At 34.2% G+C, this 20562-nt stretch overlaps 1 protein-coding gene across 2 annotated transcripts; it reads left to right on the top strand.

Moving 5' to 3' along the window:
- The first annotated feature begins 1023 nt into the window (after positions 1–1023).
- On the top strand, positions 1024–20388 carry LOC110701753 (suppressor of RPS4-RLD 1-like). 2 transcript variants are annotated; one of them, XM_021879386.1, is made up of 24 exons: positions 1024–2142; positions 2338–2447; positions 3401–4002; positions 5262–5306; positions 5422–5523; positions 5598–5678; positions 7306–7372; positions 9637–9737; positions 9841–9948; positions 11402–11472; positions 11613–11669; positions 12187–12295; positions 12387–12467; positions 13168–13257; positions 14343–14549; positions 14998–15332; positions 16258–16344; positions 16426–16525; positions 17732–17823; positions 18005–18043; positions 18160–18250; positions 18998–19095; positions 19412–19721; positions 20061–20388. In XM_021879386.1, the coding sequence occupies exons 1-23, from the start codon at positions 2021–2023 to the stop codon at positions 19698–19700; spliced, it is 3084 nt and encodes a 1027-aa protein (XP_021735078.1). In that variant the 5' UTR covers positions 1024–2020; the 3' UTR covers positions 19701–19721; positions 20061–20388. The 2 variants fall into 2 exon arrangements, with proteins under 2 accessions (XP_021735078.1, XP_021735079.1); XM_021879387.1 differs by having other exon boundaries at positions 1026–2142; positions 13171–13257.
- Positions 20389–20562: the final 174 nt, after the last annotated feature.

The following is a 20562-nucleotide window of genomic DNA, read 5'->3' as shown; positions in this document are numbered from 1 at the left end:
CAGTATTATGTATAAATTGTATGAGTAGTTTTTTTACTGGCAGATTATGCAGAGAAGCTTCATTGCCATTTTATCGTGATCTGTAGGATTGTCGGGGCAATATATGAGAATTTTGGTGTGTATTTGCATTGTGAAGTTTGCCCTTGGAATAAAGTGAATAATGTATTGAAGAAACAGGGTACTGATACCTTTCTCCACAGTTCATCTATATGAAAGATTAAGTTCTCACACTGTAATTGAGTAGACTAAAATGCTTTTAAGGGCATAAAGGGAGGCTACTCCAATACGTGAATAGCTGGGGATTTAAAAAATACTGTAGTATTAATGATTTGCTAGATTACTTGTAAAATTTTACATTAGTCATCTAGTTTGATTGTCTATGATGACTAGTTTGATTGTCAATGCTGACAAGTCTGATTGTTAAAATGATAGTGATTGTTTGGTTGGCATGAAAAATCAAATACTACTTCATAGGAAGTGAAAAGATAAATTGTGGTATTATTTGGTTGATGAAATTTTGAAATGTCACACTTTAAATTTTACTTCCCACATAGTGATGACGCATGTGACATATTGATGTTGCAAATTGTACATTATTTATATTTTTTTTTATATCATTGTAATTTATAATCTTTTTCGGCAAAGTTTTTTCAACTAATCGTAATTATAGCCTTGTAGGATTAATTTCTTTTTTTGTACATGCATAAATATTTATCCCATGAAAGTATGAAACAACTTGTATAACATTGAACTCATAAAAACTGAAATTGAACAAAGCTCAATATAGAGGCACTTACTGCACTCAAGGGTTGTTTTATTAAAACTAATAACATAAACATGAATTAAAGTAAAGGACAGTTGAAATAACCAACTTTCCGAAGAAAATTGGCAATGTTCCGTCTACGTACCACTATTTTTGAAAAATACTTAGAGATTTAAAAAATGGATCTTGCTAATGAAGGGGCGTTAGATAACTATATAATATATTTACTATTAATTTGGGAATGTATATCAAGATCATGCATCGATTGGTGTAAATTTTTATTTTTAATAATTAATATTTTTATTTTTGATCCTCTAAACCAACGCCCGAGTTGGTTGTTAGCTTTTGACTTATCATAATTTTTATATTGATGATAAAAAAGAAAATCATTTCATTTCTTTTTTCAAATATATGGCCATGTCTAAATTTTTCTACAAAATCTAATAGTCTTAAAAATACCTTTACTCCCCGTTCAAATAAAAAAGAAAAAAAAAACCTTTACTCACGGAGAAGGCCTCTCTTCCAATGAATCACAAAGTCAACATTAATTTTGTGGTATGAAAAGGAGGAAATAAAGTTTGTTTATATCATTATCAGGTGAAGAAATTACGAAATATATCCCTTTTTTTATTTTAAGAGTATAATTTGAGATATATAAGAACAACATATTAAGGGTGAGGCGGCCAAAAAAATAACACAAAATTCGAACTATATTATAGGATAGTGTACAAGTACAACTACCAAAATCTCCTACGAAATTCCGTACTCTTTATTTCATCAAATTCGTCTATCTTGTGTTTCAAAAAAGAAAAGTCGTCTATATTACTACGGGCCCACCTTTAACGCGTTACAAAATGCTGATGTGATGGGCCTATTATCTTAGATTCAGTCCACCAGGCCCACTCAAAAAATAGCAAAGTAAAAATGGATAAAATTAGAAAAATAAAAATTAAAAAACCTAAAAATTGACGCCACGCCTCACAGAGACAAAGACTCGAAGTCTCAAACCATTCTCATTTCCCACAATCTCACTTGGTCCCTTCCTTACCCACTGCAACTCACTTTATTTTTATTTTTATTTTTCCGGCTTTATTATTCATTTATTTTATTTTTTTGTACTCGTAATAAATATAACCACGCTAATTTTCTGTCCAATTATTTTTACTTCCATTTTTGTAAATTGATTTATATATATATATATATGCTGCTATGAAGTGAGAGAAAATTATCTGTTTCTCTCTCATCAAGCAATCGTCAATGGCGTCGGGAAACTCCGAGAGAGTGGAGCTTGCGAAGCTCTGTAGCTCTCGGAACTGGTCTAAGGCTATTCGCATTCTTGATTCTCTCCTTGCTCGTTCTTCCACCATTCAAGACCTCTGGTATTTCTTTTTTATCTTCTTCATTTTAATTTTCTTTTTCTCGATTTTTCAATTTTTTGTCGTGTTCTTCATTTGGATTTTTTCTCTCGATTTGCATTTCTTTTGTCATGGATTTTGTTTAATTGATCAATTTTGTTTGATTGATTTCTAACGAATTGAATTTTCTCCGATTTTTTTGGTGTTGATTGAAACCAGCAATCGAGCGTTTTGTTACAGTCAATTGGAGCTCCATAAGCATGTGATTAAGGATTGCGATCGTGCGCTTGAGCTTGATCCTTGTCTTCTTCAAGCTTACATTCTTAAAGGTCAGCTTATAAATTCATTTGTAACGTTACTCAATTTTATTTTTTTTTTGGAGTGGTTTGGGAATTTTGAAATGAATTCGTCGCTGAGTTTTTAAAATTATTTGGATTTTTTTTTAATTTATTGAATTTAATTACGTGAAATACTGTTCAGGGAATGAATAATCGAGTATAATTTGGTGCTGCTTAAATTTGTGTTATTAAGAAATTAATTAGTAGGAGTAGCTTATGATCAATTAAAGCGCAATAATTGTGTCGAATTTAATTCTTGAGGCTAGTGACTTAAGATAAGCTAACATACTAACGGAACAATCTAATACTATAAATTGCAGTGCTTGAGGGGGTTAGTTACCCATGTAATCTGCACTCGTCTGCTGTAGGTATTTTTTTTGTTGATTGAGTTTATGTGGCCCTGTGGGCATACTCATTCCTCCCTACTCAGCACAAGGTATTTTTTTTGTTATGTGGGCAGGCTCATTCCTTCCTACAGTACATGAAAAAAATTGTGTACCCCTTGTGAGTTGTGACCTAAGTCCCCAAGTTTGCATTGATCACAAATTGTGGAAGCAGTATCATTTAAGTGTAATAAGGGTATTACATTTTAACGCCTTCTTAGAAATCACACACTAGTTAATTTAGCTGCTATGTAGAACTGTAATCACCCCAAACTATGTGTCAAAGACCATATTTCTGAGAGGCTGTCACGAAAATGAAAAAAACCCTCATCAATTACGTGTTCATCTGCATGGATTCTTCATCACAAACTATGTATCAAAGGCTTAATTCCTCCAAAAGTTTCCAATGAGCAGGATCTTGGTGACTCTAATAACCTGTTATACTCTTACTGCCTTAACTCTTCACTGATGCACTCATTGTTGTATATGGTATCTCCGATGGTCTGAACTGAATGTGTAAACATCATAAAATAAAAAAATTTGATGATTTTTAAATTGTAGGTCATGCTTGTTCTGCCTTGGGAAGGAAAGATAATGCTGTGTTAGTCTGGAAGCAAGGCTATGGCATTGCTGTTAATCAGTCAACAGATTTGAAACAATTACTAGAATTAGAAGAACTTCTTGAAAAGGAAAATGCAAATGGAAATAATCAAGAAGAGCATAGTAATGGGTCATCTGCACCATTGTCAGTGTCGGAAGGAAATGGTATATGTGAACCTGCTAAGGACCCTAATAAGTTGAGAGATGACTCTGAAAAGAGCAGTGAATCTGACCATATGTCTGAGGTGCAAAGCAAATTGGTTCCCGAGTCTCATGGGAAAAATGGGACAGTGGAGAAAATGAAGGAAGCAAAGAAATTTGAAAGCAAACCGAACGGTACTTACAAAAAATTGAGTAGTGAGTTGGAATCCCTCAACAAACCTAGTGAGGAACCGCGCAATAAAAGTACTACTTCTAAGGTTTCAATTAAGTTGAATTGTAAGAATTCTGAAGAATTTGAGCGTAGCGACATTGTCAAGAAGAACCAGAAAGTTTGTGTTGCTCGAATTTCAAAAACGAAATCTATAAGCCTAGATTTTCGGTTGTCAAGAGGGATAGCAGAGGTATGTTTTTTATCCCTCCATTTGTTTGTAGTTATCATAGGACCATGCCCCACTGAACTGATGATTTGCTGCTTAATGGTTTTGATGTTTGAGCAGTAATAGGATCATTTCTATCTCTAGTATATTCTCACTCTCTCTTTTTCCAATGTGATTGTCATCGTTTCTGCGCTGTTTGTCTCAAAAAAGTTGTAATTTTTTAAATGCGTTTGGTTCATGCTTGATTTCCATACCTTATTTACGGGCCATATCTGTACTTATTAATAACTGCCACAAGTGAGTTACACATTATATACGGGTGGTTTGGTGATAATTTATTTATTTGATGTGAGTTGGATATGTGATAGATGTGTATGTGAGATTTTCAACAATGAGTCAATGACAATCACACTGCATTAAATTGAAAGTAGTACATTAAAAACTTTAGCTAAACTTGATGGCCAACTTATGGCTTAGCTTAAGAGTGATCGTTGTTCCCTATTATTCTCCCTTGTCCTTTTGGCCTTTTTAGAGTAGTTTGTATGTGTCTGTGTAACTATTATTTGTAACTCATTAGTGGTTACACACACGTGAAATTTATAGTATTAGATCTGAGGAAGCTCTCCTTTGTCTTTCTAGACTTCAGAGTAATTTGTATGTGTGTGTATAACTCTAATTTGTAACTCATTAGTGGTACACACACATCAAATTTATTGGATTAGGTCCAAGCAAGGTATGGAGGAACTTAGGATTAGATGGCAATATGTCTTCTAACCATCAAATATCTAATGACTTAAAAAGCAGGGAATAAGTGATTAGAGTAGTTCTAAAATGGTCACACACACACCAAATCTATAGGACTAGATCGCAATATGACTAAGAAAACTATCAAATTTCTACCTCTCTCTCACTTAGTCATACTGCAGTCTAATCCTATGTGATGCTTTTATCTCCCTTCGTTGCCTTATTTTCTAATCTCACTATGTAAGGAGGAAGCTACAGCCTTTGACAATTTCTCTATGTGAATTTTCACTGCAAGGGTAACAGAAATATATTTTCTTCGTTTCTTAATACGTGCAATAAGTTGACTTTATTATACATTAAATGTCAGCTTGTTGCATGTATTGAGAAACGGAGGAAATATTACTTTTCTGAGCACATTGCATTGGGGAAAAATAAATTTTATGAATATCTCCAAATATATCTATTATACTGACTTCTAATCATGCTTTCATCAATTAATATGGACTTCACTCATCAGCATTAAATCAAAAATCTTGCAGGTTAATGAGGGAAGATACACATATGCGATATCAATTTTTGACCAGGTAAGACATTATCTCTTTTGCCTTTATCACTTCTGTAATTTCCCTCAGAAAGGGGCTATACCTGTTGTAGTTTTGTCCGAATCATCTTAATATTTGACTTTTTCCCCTTCTGCAGATACTGAAAGAGGATCCAAACTACCCTGAGGCGTTGATAGGAAGAGGGACAGCATATGCTTTCCAACGAGAACTTGATGCAGCAATTGCGGATTTTACTAAGGTATAAAATAGATTACTGTGCTCTGTGAACCTTTAATGTCTTTCTGACATGAGCTATAATATACTTCTGTTTAGGCTATAGAAACAAACCCGTCTGCTGGCGAGGCATGGAAACGTAGAGGACAAGCTCGAGCTGCTTTAGGAGACTCTGCTGGGGTAAGATTGCACTGATCTGCTGTATGATGCTTTCTGTATTTTATACCCTGATAGTATGGCTCCAATTTATTTCTTTATGTTACCTCCTCTCCCCCATCCACCCACCCACCCCAGAAGAAGTTCAGGACATCAGTTTCCATTTGATTGTGATTAGATACACATTAATATGAGACAAAGGATTAGGAATCATCGAAATTGTTGTGATGATTTTTTTAACACTTTTTTTGAAGTTGAATAATGGGATTAATTTATTTATTTATTTTTTTAAATTTTTTTATTTTTTTTTGTTTATAATCTTTAGGTGATCAAAATTGCTTACCTTATGATATGAAGGATTGATATTTCCTTACACAGATTCAATAATTTTGTATGATCAAGTTCCAAAAATTGATCCTGTTCTAGTTGCTTCACATTCTTGGCTATTTTGGTGAAATACTTGCATGCACCTGGGTGAACCTAGTATAAAATGCACCCAAGGATATTTTTTGCTCATATGATAAATTGTGCACATTTCAAAAACTTCAAATGAGCAATAATCGTCAAATAAGGAAAAAATATATACCCATGGGTGCACCTAACTCTAGGTACGCCTAGGTGCATGATAGAGTATATGCAATTTTCATTGTGAATGACTAGATATCGGATGATCTAGTAATTGCTACAAGGCTTAAGATCTACAATGAAGAAAATTTAGTAACACTAAAAATGTCATGACTTGCACAAGTGAAAACTGTAGGAGTGGAAAAATTGGCCTTACTATGAATTTTGCACTATAGCTTTAGTATAAATAGCTGAATAAAGAATAGTAGCATATGCAAACAAGTCAGTAGTTCACTTTGTGATTCATGTTCATGTCCTGGAATTAAGATTTCTATTTTCTTTCAAAAGCTTGTTAAAGTCCTTAGACGCTTCATAGGTCTACCATCTTTATTGTTAATGTCATTTTTTCTTGCATAACTAGTTAATAGGCTTTCATCCATCAATTCTTTCCTCCAATGCTTTACACACTTGTAAACAAGAGTCATTGGACCTTTTGTTCTCTTTTGAAGATCATAATATTTGTCCTTACTATGTTGGTATTTCTAAGGTTATGCTCTAGGATTTTGGTGTTATGGGTGCACAAAAGAACAAAAGTCTACTTGCATATGTGCTTTCCAGCTATCTTGTGATTTGAAAGCCTTTCCTTTGGGAAATAATTGTTTTTCTGTAATACTTTTCTTTTTATCAGATTTTTGGTCACTAAGTCTTTCTTGGTATGCCCTTGACCAGTGTGGACTCTAAGGCTCTTTTCTGTTAATGGCTGATGCTTGGCATGCCATGCAATTCCATTGATGGTTGCATTTTTTTATTTATTATTTTTTATTTTTAAATCTTGATTGCGAAAGTTTCATTTTTTCCCTTTTCTTTTTATAAAAATAATACTTTTGCAAGGTGGTATGCATATGAGATTTAGATAAATTCCATACAACTTCCAGAGAGTCAACTGTTGTTAAGACTCTTACGAGCACTTCCTTGCAATTGTTTCCAAGTGTCCTCTGTCTGAGTGAATTATCCTGCAGGCTAAATATACAAACTGCTTAAAGTTAGATTGCTATTATAAATCTTACTCACCAAATATATAATCCAGGCTATTGATGACTTGTCCAAGGCATTGGAGTTTGAGCCCAATTCTGCTGACATACTGCATGAGAGGGGTAAGTTGAGATTTATTCAATGCATTTAATGTTTGTCTCTTTATCTTTTCTTTCCTTTCCCTCCCTTTCATATCTTTCCCATAACTACGATCCCTTCATTATTTTCCATTGCCTGCCTTTCTCAGTTTTCATATTGGATATTCTATTGCCTGTCATTTTGGGTTTCAATTTATCATTCTGTTGTCATGTTATCTAAGGGTTTAGCTTGTATTCCCAGTGAATGCCCAATTGACAATCATATAATTATGGCTCAAAACTTGTAAAAATGTGATAAAAACACCCTTTGATTTAACTGTCAGAAAAAAATTATTTTGCAGGAGTCCAACATATGTATTATCACCGTTGTTTTTTATTTTTTATTTTTTTAAATTTTTTGAATTGTTTTAGTTAAGGTGAAAAATAGGGCAAAAAAGGGGAAATATATTGGGATGGTATACGACACTTTGGGAGTTTGTTGGGGTCATATGGTGCTCATTTTTGGGGTTCGGTTCAGGGCTTGTTATGAGCCAAGAATGGTGCAATGTGATTCAAGGAAGGCATTTTTTGTGTTGGTGATAAGAGACATTGTTTACATGCTTGTATTTATGAAATTTATTTTTACGTAATTTATTTGATAAAATAGGGATAGGGAATAATTAAGGGTAAATGGAAAATATGAAGAAAAATAAGTGATGATTTTTAATCAATAATGATAATTCTAGTCAACCATGATGAGGCTCCATTCATGGATACTTTCACAAACAAAGGCTTCACTATAAAATTATGAATAATTGTAAACAACCAAAATCAATAATGGTAATGGCTTGTGTAACACACTAACACCAATATGAACAACTCATGCATGCACCAACAATAGTAATATTCCCAATGGGTTTCCGAACACTTTAACAAAACATCGGGATGCCAAGTTGGTCATTGGAATTGTCTCTTGCAACTCTTGAATACCCTTATAACAAAATTCGAAATAGCCATATAATTAAACCAACCTCATTTTTGGAACTTTATAGACTTGATTGTAGACTTGTTATGATTCCTAACTTACTTTTATGACCCCGGGGGCCACCTTCTACATTTACTTTAATTTTAGAAAAAAATCCCGAAATTGGTTCAAAAGCGTGGATTATAGCCTTCAATTTTGGATAATTTTTTTACTTTTCCGATCCAGAAAAGAAAGAGGATGAAATGCTTCCTATGGACCTCACGAGACCCCAGAAAGTCATTTGGGTGGTTGGAATCATCTACTTTGCCTGTATCCTATCAATTTAGTCGGTTATGTACACACCTCCCTTCATCGATTCAAGGCCACCACAGGCTTTTATGTGACCGACTAGTGGTTGTATATGGTTCCAAACTATTTTATATGACCATGTGATGCATCCCTTACCATCACTTGATTTTTTGATGTCGGGCCTTAAATATATGAAAAAGTCCGATTTCGTTTCTTGTAGCCTTCAAATTTAGCCTATAGACAACATTTTCGGACTCGGCAAGGATTAGCATCTTCCCAAAAGGCTTGGAAAAGGCCTTGAGAGGCTTACTTGGTGTCTAAATCCATCTCATTCATGTTGGCCCATCACTCGTTATTATTTCTTAGGATGCCTTGCCTTGCCTGGCCTGGCCTTGGCCTTTTGTTGCATTGCTTTTGCTTGGCCTTGTGTTGCGTTGCCTAGAAACAATGGTTAATATGGAAGATGATGTTTTAACGGACCACTTTCTATGGGTTTTTAATTTTTCAACTTGGCTGTTGCTTTAAACCCTTATCCAAGCAATTGAATTCTGATGAAGTGTCACAGTTTACCAATTATTATGTGAAATAATGCTGAGATAGTTCCTGCTATGAAAATCACAGTAGGTAGAGTGAGTACAATCTGGCTATGAGGTTAAGGGTTAAGAGTTCAAACCTTGGCCTTCTTAATTTTCTATTTGTCTTTTCCATCAAGTTCCATCATGGCTACCAGTCTTGACTAGATGCTAAACTGCCAGTTCCTAAGTTCTAGCTGAGTCTTTTTAAATATTTTTTTAGGAAGACGTTTCTCTTGAAGGTTCTTTTTGGTTGGAGGTTTAGCTCTTGAAGAACTAGAAATTACTGTACAATTGAAGCACATGAATATTTATAATAAGAGATTTTTTTATTTTTTTTTTAATCTTCATATGATGATTTATTTTTTTGAAATGCACTTGTTGCACTCATCAATGCTTAGAGTAAAAACCCAGCACTGTTTCTGGTAGGAAGTTTCTGATATATATTTACATTTTCTGTCCAGGTATTGTTAATTTCAAGTTTAAGGATTTTGGTTCAGCTGTGAAAGACCTTTCTACGTGTGTCAAGCTTGATAAGGGCAATAAATCTGCATACACTTATTTGGTGAGTTTCTCATTTCATAATGTGGATGTTGGATCACAAGAAATTGTATACATGTCTGTCTTCTTCCTCCTCTTGGTGACTGGCTTAAGTATCATATCATTAGGGTCTGTCCTTATCATCAATTGGTGAGTACAAGAGAGCAGAGGAGTCGCATATGAAAGCACTCCAATTTGACCGTGAATTTCTTGAGGCTTGGACTCATCTAACTCAGGTACTGTGTATCAACTTCCCTCTTTCTTCTCACATTCTTCTGTCGTGAATTTGGTCCTCAAGCTGAGTTCCGTTGTCTGTAATTTGGTAAATCATCATAACTGATTAGTTCCCGTCTTGAATGTTCACCTTTTTAGAATTGACTTTAAAACAGAAATCAGTTACTATCTTTTTGTTTCTCAGTATATCAAAATAGTCTTTGCACTTATAATGGGTATAATTTTAGGTGATAAATTGTTTGGTTATCTATTGTTATCTTATTGAAAAGATAGATGTGACGGGAGATATTGAGGTGTACTTTTTATTCTAACAAAGAGAGTACAGAGCCCTGATTGTTTAGTAGTGGAGAAAGAAAGACGGAGAGAGTTATAAATTATAGTGGGTTCTACCCCAAACTAGAAGTGTACATCTTGCCTCGCCTCTCCTCTTCTCTCCTCCTCTCTTCTAGGGTTTCTCTGAATTCTTGGCCGTTTAGGCCGGAAATAGTCTAATTTCTTCCGAAATTTTCCCTTAATTTTCTTTAGTTTTGCAATTTAGTTATCAATAAATCTACACGAGTAGTGTAGATATTCGTCCGTCTTCCTATGGTGGAGTTGTTAGTTTTTGTTAGTTTTGTTGATTGTTTTTGTTTAGGGCTTTTTCATGTGTTAGGGTTTATTAAAAGGGTCATCATCTTTTGCCCTATTATCAATTCATTGGTAGAGAGTTGTCCGGGATCGCAACGGTTGTCAAATCTTCAAAGGCGTTTAAGTGAATCAGATGAAAACATCCTTACGGCTACAACAAAACGTTAGATCGTTTCTCCGAAAAGGTTGTATATTCCAGCAATGTGTGCAATAGATGTACCACAGTGCAAGATCTATTCAACGATCGTAGCTTTGATGAAGGAAACCCTTATTTGATTCAATTTTATATATTTGTTGATTTAGATTTCATTTGTAGATGCCGTATGACTTTTGATTAATGAATTGATTTGTTTCAAAAAAAAAAAAAAAAAAAAAAAAAAAACCTAGAAGTGTACATACGAAAACTGATTCAGAACAGATGAAAAAGTGTTAAAACAATTTTTGGTGGAGGGAGTATCTATACATATATGTTTTTAATTTCGTGTTTGCAGTATGAGTGCACTACATACTTGACTAGATTGGTGATTTCAGCTTTCACTTTTCAAGAAGCGCCAATCATTATTAGTATTAATTGAAGCTGCAAGTGCAAGTGCAAAAGTCCTCCTATCTTTTGTTTGATTTGACAGTACAATGTCTATTGCCTATTAGTTCATAGCTACTCGTTTAGTTTAAATCAATTTGTTTGATGTTACTTGCTTTGATTGTGCTGTAATCCTGTAAGACTTATTCAACTAGATATATGTTGTGTCTTCATAGAGAAACAAATTTACTGGAGTATCAACAAATTAGTCAATACCAGCTTAATGATCAAATTTTTCATGTGTGCAGCTTTATCAAGATTTGGCAAATACAGCTAAGGCTTTTGAATGCCTTACACGAGCTCTAGAGATTGATGTGGGGTAATGTTGTGAATATTTCTCTATTCATTTCTTGATGTGGTTGATGATGCGGATTGTGCACTAGTCCCATCTCAATTGAACATGCATTCCTCTTTGTTGAGCTCTTAATTAATATTTTTGTGTATAATGGTCTAAATTAGGTATGCAAAAGCATATTACTTGCGTGGATTGCTTCATCATGGAATGGGAGATCACAGGTACGACCATATTGCCAATTAAATTAATTTTAGGCTTCAGGGTGTTAAAGGTTAAGATATGTAGGATGAAAGCTGGTTCCGCAACACATGCAAGTTGGGCATGTATAATCTATGGTCAAATGAATAAATATAGTCAAACAATACTAGTATATGTACTTGAAACTCCATAGCTAGTGAAATTGTTTTGTATAGCAAACTAGTTGAAAGTATATTGTTTTAACAAAAAAGAAGGAAATTTGCCTAATACAACCAGCAAAAGTACCCATTTTGCTGGTTATAACCTTTTAAGTCTATTTTGGCAAAATACAATTTAAAAACACACCCAACCTATAAAACTACAACCAAGAATCGGATCCTGGCCATTTGAACGAGAATGTGACATCATTATCCATCATATGTGCAATACACTTTCTTCTGCTTGTTTGTTGCTAGCTGCCATGGGTAATTACTATTGTGTTCTTCTTTGCTAATTGTCATTTCCACTTATTGACATATGGATGGAGTTCCTTACCAACAGGAATTCCATAAAGGATATATCCAAGGCGCTGAATATCGAGAGCTCAAATGTAGAGTGTCTGTATTTAAGAGCATCCTGTCACCATGCCCTAGGACAATTCAAAGAAGCGGTATAGAGATTCAGCTCAATTTTCTACCAACCATTTATGTTATTTCTAAGAGTAGTATTCATATTGTTTAGTATTAATCTTATGAAACCAGGTCAAAGACTATGATGCTGCTTTAGATTTGGAATTAGACTCTATGGAAAAATTTGTGCTTCAGTGCCTTGCATTTTACCAGGTGATATTCTTATAACAGTTTTCTATGAACTATTGCTTTATCTCGCTATGCATTCCATCTGTACCATTGTGATTGTCATAGTTGAAAAAACTTGGATATTGCCAACTTACATTTTTCCTATGCAAGTATTTATACTAATTTTGGATGTAATATCCTCAAAGACTGTGAATCTATTTTACTCACTAGTTTGTGTGAAGACTATGAACTGCATTTTTATTGACCTAGTCTTTTAATTTTTTTGGTACAAAAATTAGTAGAAAAAAATAGAAATTTGAAAGAGGTGGAGTATCAAGAAAAATGGACTGGCATATATGTTTTAGGCCGTAAATATTATCATACTGGTTTTCCTGGCATCCGAAAAATGTTTTAAGCGCAACAATAGCCTCCATCTGCCTCCTATTGATGCTCAAAATGAGTGTAATTATGAAAAGTTTAATTTCTTTTGTGTTTCACTGCTTCTCAATTTTTCCTATTCCTTTAATACAGGAGATGAGCAATTGTTTTCTATTAAATAGGCAAAAGAACTTCCTATAGGAGAATTGAGTTGCATGTTTTTGTATGATTCATGTGCCTTCATAACTAGATAAAGTAGTCAGGAATTGTTTCAGTATATTTTAAATGCCTAATGTACTTCATTGCTTCCTTAAATTTTGATTATGTCTTATTCTGAAAATTTAACCTTCTCTGTTTTGTCTATAAGCAGAAGGAACTGGCTCTGTATACAGCATCAAAACTAAACAGTGAGTTTTGCTGGTTTGACATTGATGGTGACATCGATCCCCTCTTTAAGGTGATATTACTGTTATACTTTGCATCTTTGCTAAATTTTAGAATATTTTTTATAAGAAAATTATTTCTAACTAGTAGCTACTACCCTCATTCTTAGATTTTTAAATTCTGAACTCTATTTATGCTTATTTAACTTCAAATGTGTAACCTGTGCATTGTCATCTTATAAGGCTAAAAATATACTTCCTCCGTTCTACAAATATTGCAACAATTACCATTTTAGAAGTTTTCACAAATATTGCAACATTTCTTTATTTGCACATGTTTTCTCTCTTTCTCTCTCCTCATCATATGGGTCCCTATCTTTATTCCTTTCTATCTCTCTCTGCTTCTTAAAATCCGTGTCCCATCCCCATATTGCAATATCAGGGGAACAGAGGAAGTATAAGCATTCTCTATCTAGATGATATCCAATTATGTGAATATATATAGCATTCTTCCTTGCGACTTTTATGCTTCTATGTGGTTAGACTGTTTACACAAATTATAAGATGTTTTTAGAATTTTCTTTCTATGAAATATGGAAACTTCCTAACTCTAAGGCGCTTCATGTCCTAATTAAGTCTAACTATCTTATCATGGTATGCAATGAGCCATTGCTTTAAACCTTGGTTGTTGCGATTTTAGTCAAAAAAAAAAATATAAAAAAGAAATGTGGAGGAAGTAGTAGTATAAAGTGATAATTTGCAGAAGCTCGTAAGGGTTGAGTTGTCTTTTGTTATCCAAAACAGTAAGGCTTAGATTACCCTTGATCGTTCTGATGGCCACTAACCCTTCATGTCTGTTTGCAACTCTGATATCGTGATTGTAACTGCATTGTTCTTGTGTATAACTGACGTGTTGGTCTAGGGTGAGTTATGATGACTTAATGCATTGTTGATGTCCTATGACAACTGGTGACATTGTTCTACCATTTAGAATCAGGACATTATTAAATTTCATTGTTCTAACGTGAAATGTATGCATTGCTAGTTTCCCCCACAAGAATTAGGCTCTTACAAGAATTAATAATGACCTGAAAGCCTGTAAGTTGTCCCATCCAATTATAGCAATATATGGTACTGATCAAGTGATCATAAATCTCAGGAATACTGGTGCAAAAGATTGCACCCCAAGGATGTATGTGAAAAGGTCTATAGGCAACCTACATTGCGGGACTCCCTGAAAAAAAGTAAACTCAGGAAGCAAGATTTGGCTATGACAAAGCAGAAGACTGCTCTTATTCATGCTGCAGATTTCATTGGACAGAAGATTCAATACAATGCTACAGGCTTCTTGCCCAATAGGCGTCAGGTGAATCTTCTATTGTAGTTCTGTTGTTTTACAAGAGATTATTGGACTTTTTGTTCTCACTATGGATTTTTTTACCTAATTTATCGTGTGCTAATTCCAACCTTCTAATCACATTTTGTTTTGATTGACAAGTATTATCTGATTTGAAAGGTACTTACTGCTGTTGCCCAGTCATTATCTCTATTCTCTACCCCCTTCTCTTATTCCAAAAATAAAGGCTTGATGACCCAATGAGTTGTCATTCCTGCATTTTCTTGTAGTGTAATCTATTGGCATGTAGCAGAAGAGCAGAACCTTTTAGTTGTAGAATAACAGACATTGGCCTCCTAGTGCATGAGGAATTATTGATCTTGTGTTGAACTTGGTGGTTCTATTTTATTATTCTTGTACTATCTTACCCCTCTTTGCTCTTCCTTGTAAAGTATTGACAAGTATTGATCATCCTTAGCATCGTATGGCGGGATTGGCTGCTATTGAAATAGCCCAAAGAGTTTCAAGGGCCTGGCGAGCTTTGCAGACAGAATTGAAGAATACTGGTAAAAATACTGGTAAACATGGCAGGAGAGCTCGGAAAAGGGAAACTGTAAATATGCCCAGTCAGAACAGGGGTGGTCCTTGTTGCAGTACTAGTAGTTCATCAGACACTTCAACTTCACATGGCATTTTAGAAGACAGGCCATCTGCCCGAGTGATGATGTCATGGCAAGATGTGTATTCCTTGGCTGTAAAGTGGAGACAAATCTCAGAACCTTGTGATCCTGTTGTGTGGATCAACAAGTTGAGGTAATATGCATTAACTTGCATTTGCAGCCATAAACAGAGTGCACCATGCACTTCAACTCACTGCTTATCTGTTAACAATATCCATGAGTCAGTAGTAAAATCTTTGATGGGAGAGGGAAATTTCAAATTTTCCTTTTCCAAGATAAGTTAACAACCTAAAACCTAAATGCATTAGATGCTAAAGGTTAATGCTCTTTTAGAACAATTATAAAAAGTCTAATAGGTCATAGCAAAAATCGAAAATATACGAAGTATGAAAGTATTGATAACAATGTCATGTCTTAAATCCAATATAACTAGCCTATTTTACTAGAAGTAAGACAATCACTACACTCTTTGGTGTCGTCTCCTCAAATTCGCAATTTGGCCCTGATATGCAGCCCATGCATTGCCTTTCTCCTTCTCATCCAGCTCATGTGTCATCCTTTTCTTCTCTGCATAGATTGTGGCCTGTAAGCCTGTTGCTTCCCCCCTCATCATCATCAGCACAATCGTTGCTTTTCCTTTTGATCATGGGTTATGTATCCTTCACTGGTTGGTGCTTGATTTGGACATAGATCCAGTCTGAGCATCTGATTTTCTCCCGTTCCAACTACAGGGTCTGATAGAAAACATATGCAGAATATTCTCTAACTAGATCTAGAATATATGTGTAAAATAATAACTTAGCAGATCTTAGATTATTTTTATGTATATTGTAGTTACCTAATATAATTTGATATCTAATTATAACTTTATTTATATTGATCGATGGAAATCACTCTAGTTAAGGAATTTTATTATCTTACAATAATCTGAAAAACTTAAGTTTAGACTTGAGCTCTTCTTTTCATTCATAAATTGAAATTTTTAATTGTCAATTTGCCATTGTAGAATGCAGCTCATGCCTTCGGGATATAGAACTAATAATTTCTTTGCCTTTCAGTGAAGAGTTTAATGCTGGTTTTGGGTCTCATACTCCAATCATTCTAGGACAAGCAAGAGTTGTCCGCTATTTCCCTAACTTTCACAGGTAATGAGGTTCTTTCGCCCTTTAATATAGATTGAAGCTTTCAATGATCCCTGTTTGAAATTCTGTACGACTGTACCTCAGAACACTAAATGCTGCCAAGGCTGCAATAAAGGAAAAGAAGCATGCATGCAGTAAGGCTGATGCTGTTATCAACTTATCTGATGACAGCAAGTTGCAAAATGTAAGTGAATCTCCTATCTGAGTAATGTATGTCTCTTTCTGCATTGGTAATTGGTAAGTCATGATAGTTCTACTAACTTAATTACATGAAGCTCTATTCACTTTCCGTTTCAATCCATTTCATGACATTCTACCCACCTTTTTTTTTTTGAAGGCCCATTCTACTTACATAATTTCCTCTTCCCCTAATATTGCAACAATTACCATTTTAGTAAGTTATACAAATACTGCAATATTTTCTTATTTTTACATGGTTCTTCTCTACCTCTCTCCTTACGTCCCTATCTTTATATCTCTTTCTCTCATCTTAAAATCTGTGCAATAGCACCGTGTTGCAATATTAGGGTACAAAGGATGTATTATTAAGGCTATGTTTAGTTCACCTTATCTTTGTTTATCTGATCGCATCTGAACTTTTTATTTTTTTTTAATCTGATTTTACTGCCTAATTTGACTAAAATTTGACCTTATACATACGCTAATACATTAAGAAAAATTTATCAAATGAAATCTAATTAGCTTTGTATTAATATGTATTTTCCAAAAATGTAATTTTGATAATTCTTTTCATCACAGAATTAAGGATATGAAAAATTGTAATAAAACGACAAGGTTTGGTCTAATTTTTTTTTATTTTTTTTATTTAACCTTATTTTCCTCATCTAATATGAAACTCTCTCTTTTACTTAAAATATATAAATCCCATTGTAATTTTTTTTTTTTTTTATTACTTAAAAATACATATAACTTCTAAGAACGGAGTATTGCTGTAAAGTGACACCCCTAACTATGACTGGAAATCTTTCTGCTCCATTTGCCAAATGACATGCATTATATTGATCTATTAAAATCTGTAAGATTCTCTGAATATAAAGCAATATTTTATTTGTCACAAAAACAACAGTGCTGAATTGCTGACAATACGATATGAATAAGTTCTTGCAAGTTCTGGGAGACATACATACATTTAAATGATTTTCACATCCAATTTCAAAACTCCCCTCCCCCTTACACAAATTTTAATAGGATGTAATTCAGTATGCGATCACGTCTCATTTGTTTATATTCTGCTGTCTGTTCCTGATAAGTATCAGCTGCTCATTTAGTTGAGCTTTCTGCTTTTTACATCCACATCGTTTTCTGTATGCTTAATAGTTTTGTCCTCTAGTTGTGCCTTTTGAATCTAGTCTTTTTCAACTATATGCAGATTATGCTTGCTGATTCCTGCTCTGATCTACACAAAGCTGTTGGTGAGGACTTCTGGGTGTCTACTTGGTGCGACAGTATGGCATTTGAGGGGTAAGTATATGCTTGTGATTATAATTATATGGCTTTAACGCAATTTTACATGTATGAACTCCTCTGACTATGTAGACTTCATTACCCTTTCTCATTATCTTCATTAATATTGTAGGATAAGGTTCACTATTGTAGTTGAAATTTATGGTCAAATTGACTTCTTCTTGTTTGCCTCTCTCAGAAAGCAGTTGGAGGGGACAAGAATCACCCTTTTGAAATCGTATGATCTGAATTCTTTGATTTGCATGATTAGTCTGATATATTTGGCTCACTGTATTTTCTCTAAGCAATAAGTTGCTGCAACACTAATTTTGCCTTTATGTGATGTCTTTTTAGGGGAGAACGTGGATATGATTTTGCAATAAGAACACCCTGTACACCTTCTAGGTGGAATGAGTTTGATGCTGAAATGGCAATGGCATGGGAGGTTTGTGTATAAATGCTATGTACTCCTGTCATCTGTTCTTTTTCCTTCTTCCTTGTTCAGTTCTGCCTTTGGATTTGTCCATGTATCTTCTAAAGCTGTTAGTTATCAGTAGTTTTCAAACACAATTTTTACTGCACCTTGTTTATGAAATTCATTGTAAATTATATAGTTTGATTTACTTACCCTGCTGTTATTGTTACCTCAATTTTAGTAGTTCTGTCTGGGGTGCAATCTTGAGAACTTGAGCCTCTTCACAGTCACAGAGGTCTTTTTTCAAGAAACAGATGGTTTATTTTCGAGATTTTTTTTTCCTTATAATTCTCGTTGAATCAAATGGTAGTCTTCTGGTGAAACATAATGTGTATGACACTATTTGGAAACAAAGTTCATAGTCTCTGCTTGTTTGAGTATGACACTATTTGGAAACAAAGTTTATAGTCTCTGCTTGTTTTGAGTATGACACTATTTGGCACATATTAAATCTCTATGTATGATCCTGTAACATTATACCATATTGTGCTACATTTAGAAACATAAGATCCAACCTGGTCAATCTTTTATTGGCAAAAAATACGGAGTTTGTGGCTTGTTGGTACTATGGATTAAATCAACTTTTTTGGCTTACAGTTTAGATCATAACTATGTTCTTGTCTTTTTTCACCTTTTTTAAGAATTTATTAGAAACAGCTCTCGCGTGTTTTGCTTCTATTTCCCTGATGTAAAAAATCTTAAATACTGTGCTTGTAGGCTTTGTGCAATGCATATTGTGGCGAGGCTTATGGTTCTACTGATTTCAATGCCCTTGAAAATGTCAGAGATGCAATTTTAAGGATGACATACTACTGGTATGACAATTGCTTGCTTATTTGTGTTACATTTTCTGTGTTCAAATTGTTGCAGTAGCTATGATATCTTCTTTTGTGCTGCCCGTTTTAATTCATCTTATTTTTTTTAAATAGGTCTTTGATTAGTTTGTTTACTGTCTGTTTTGTTTGGATGGGAGGACTTTTGCCTTTTGCTTCCTTGTCTTTTCTTTTGTTTTTCGTTTAATTTTAACAAGGTGTGCTTTTAAATGTCCTTGTATTCTAATTATGTAGATTATGATATTGATATAGAGGATTTAACTAAAATTTCATCACTGGTTTTGATATGCCTATGCAGGTATAATTTCATGCCACTTTCCAGAGGTTCTGCTGTGGTTGGATTTGTAGTTTTGCTGGGATTGTGTCTTGCAGCAAATATGGAGTTCTCGGGAAGTATTCCAGAAGGAATGCTAGTTGACTGGGAAGCTATTCTTACTTTCGATCCTGACTCCTTTGTGGAATCTGTGAAGAAATGGCTGTATCCTAATCTTAAGGCGACAACATCTTGGAAAGAATACCCAGATGTTGCATCAACCCTTTCAACTACTGGGTCTGTCATAGCTTCTCTCAGCACTTACAATAACTGATATCTTCAAATTTGTGAAGAGGTAATTGAAATGGCGCAGAGACCCCTTCCTCCCTTCATTGGTTGATTTCTAACAGGACCTTGAAATGAGGCTGGCAAGTATATATGACTTGCTCCCTCACTCATAGTCATACTTTATTCTGCTACTAATTTAGAAAGACCACAGTTTCATCATGCTATACTACAAAATTCTTTGAATTCTGTCTTCCTTTTGAGATTATTAATTGGAAGTTTTTCCTTAAAAATATTGTGTAATGAGGATCCTCTTGATGTCGAAAATTCACATTATACCCTATCCTCTTGTGGCATTTAAAAGTGGCTTGAAGATGTTATTCACAATTACCTGTTTATATGCATGCAGTGAAAATGCTGCTGTAGCATGGATCCGTATGATGGCAAAAGGAGCCGTGGTTGAGATCGATGTAAAACAGACCACAGTTATCTTATTTATTTAAACTGTTGTATGTTGTACATTAGTTTTTTTTTTTTTTTTTTTTTTCCATATTTGATATGTTCTTTTCTCAGTTGCACCATTTTCCCAATAAATTTTGTATTTTTTCTGTAGGGGATAGTGATAGTTTGATTCTGTGTGGGATGTTCAATTCCTCCAACTTTCTAAACTCTTGTACTCCGTATCTTTTAGCTGATTGCATATATGCTTTGTATATTAAATTGAATTTGTTTTTAAATAAACTTGCAAACAACACTTATTCTCCACAATTACAACTTACAGAATATTGGAATCAGAAATTGATATACAACAATTTGAGTTTTGAGAAAGTAAAGCCGTTGGCTTTGGAACTCTGAAAATCATATGTTCATAGTTTGTTTACCAAGTCAGAGTTTAAAGTCTAAGGGGAACA

Source organism: Chenopodium quinoa, unplaced genomic scaffold, assembly GCF_001683475.1.
Source record: "Chenopodium quinoa cultivar QQ74 unplaced genomic scaffold, ASM168347v1, whole genome shotgun sequence".
Classification (NCBI taxonomy): Eukaryota; Viridiplantae; Streptophyta; class Magnoliopsida; order Caryophyllales; family Amaranthaceae; genus Chenopodium; species Chenopodium quinoa.
This window is presented reverse-complemented; position numbering and strand designations above follow the sequence as displayed.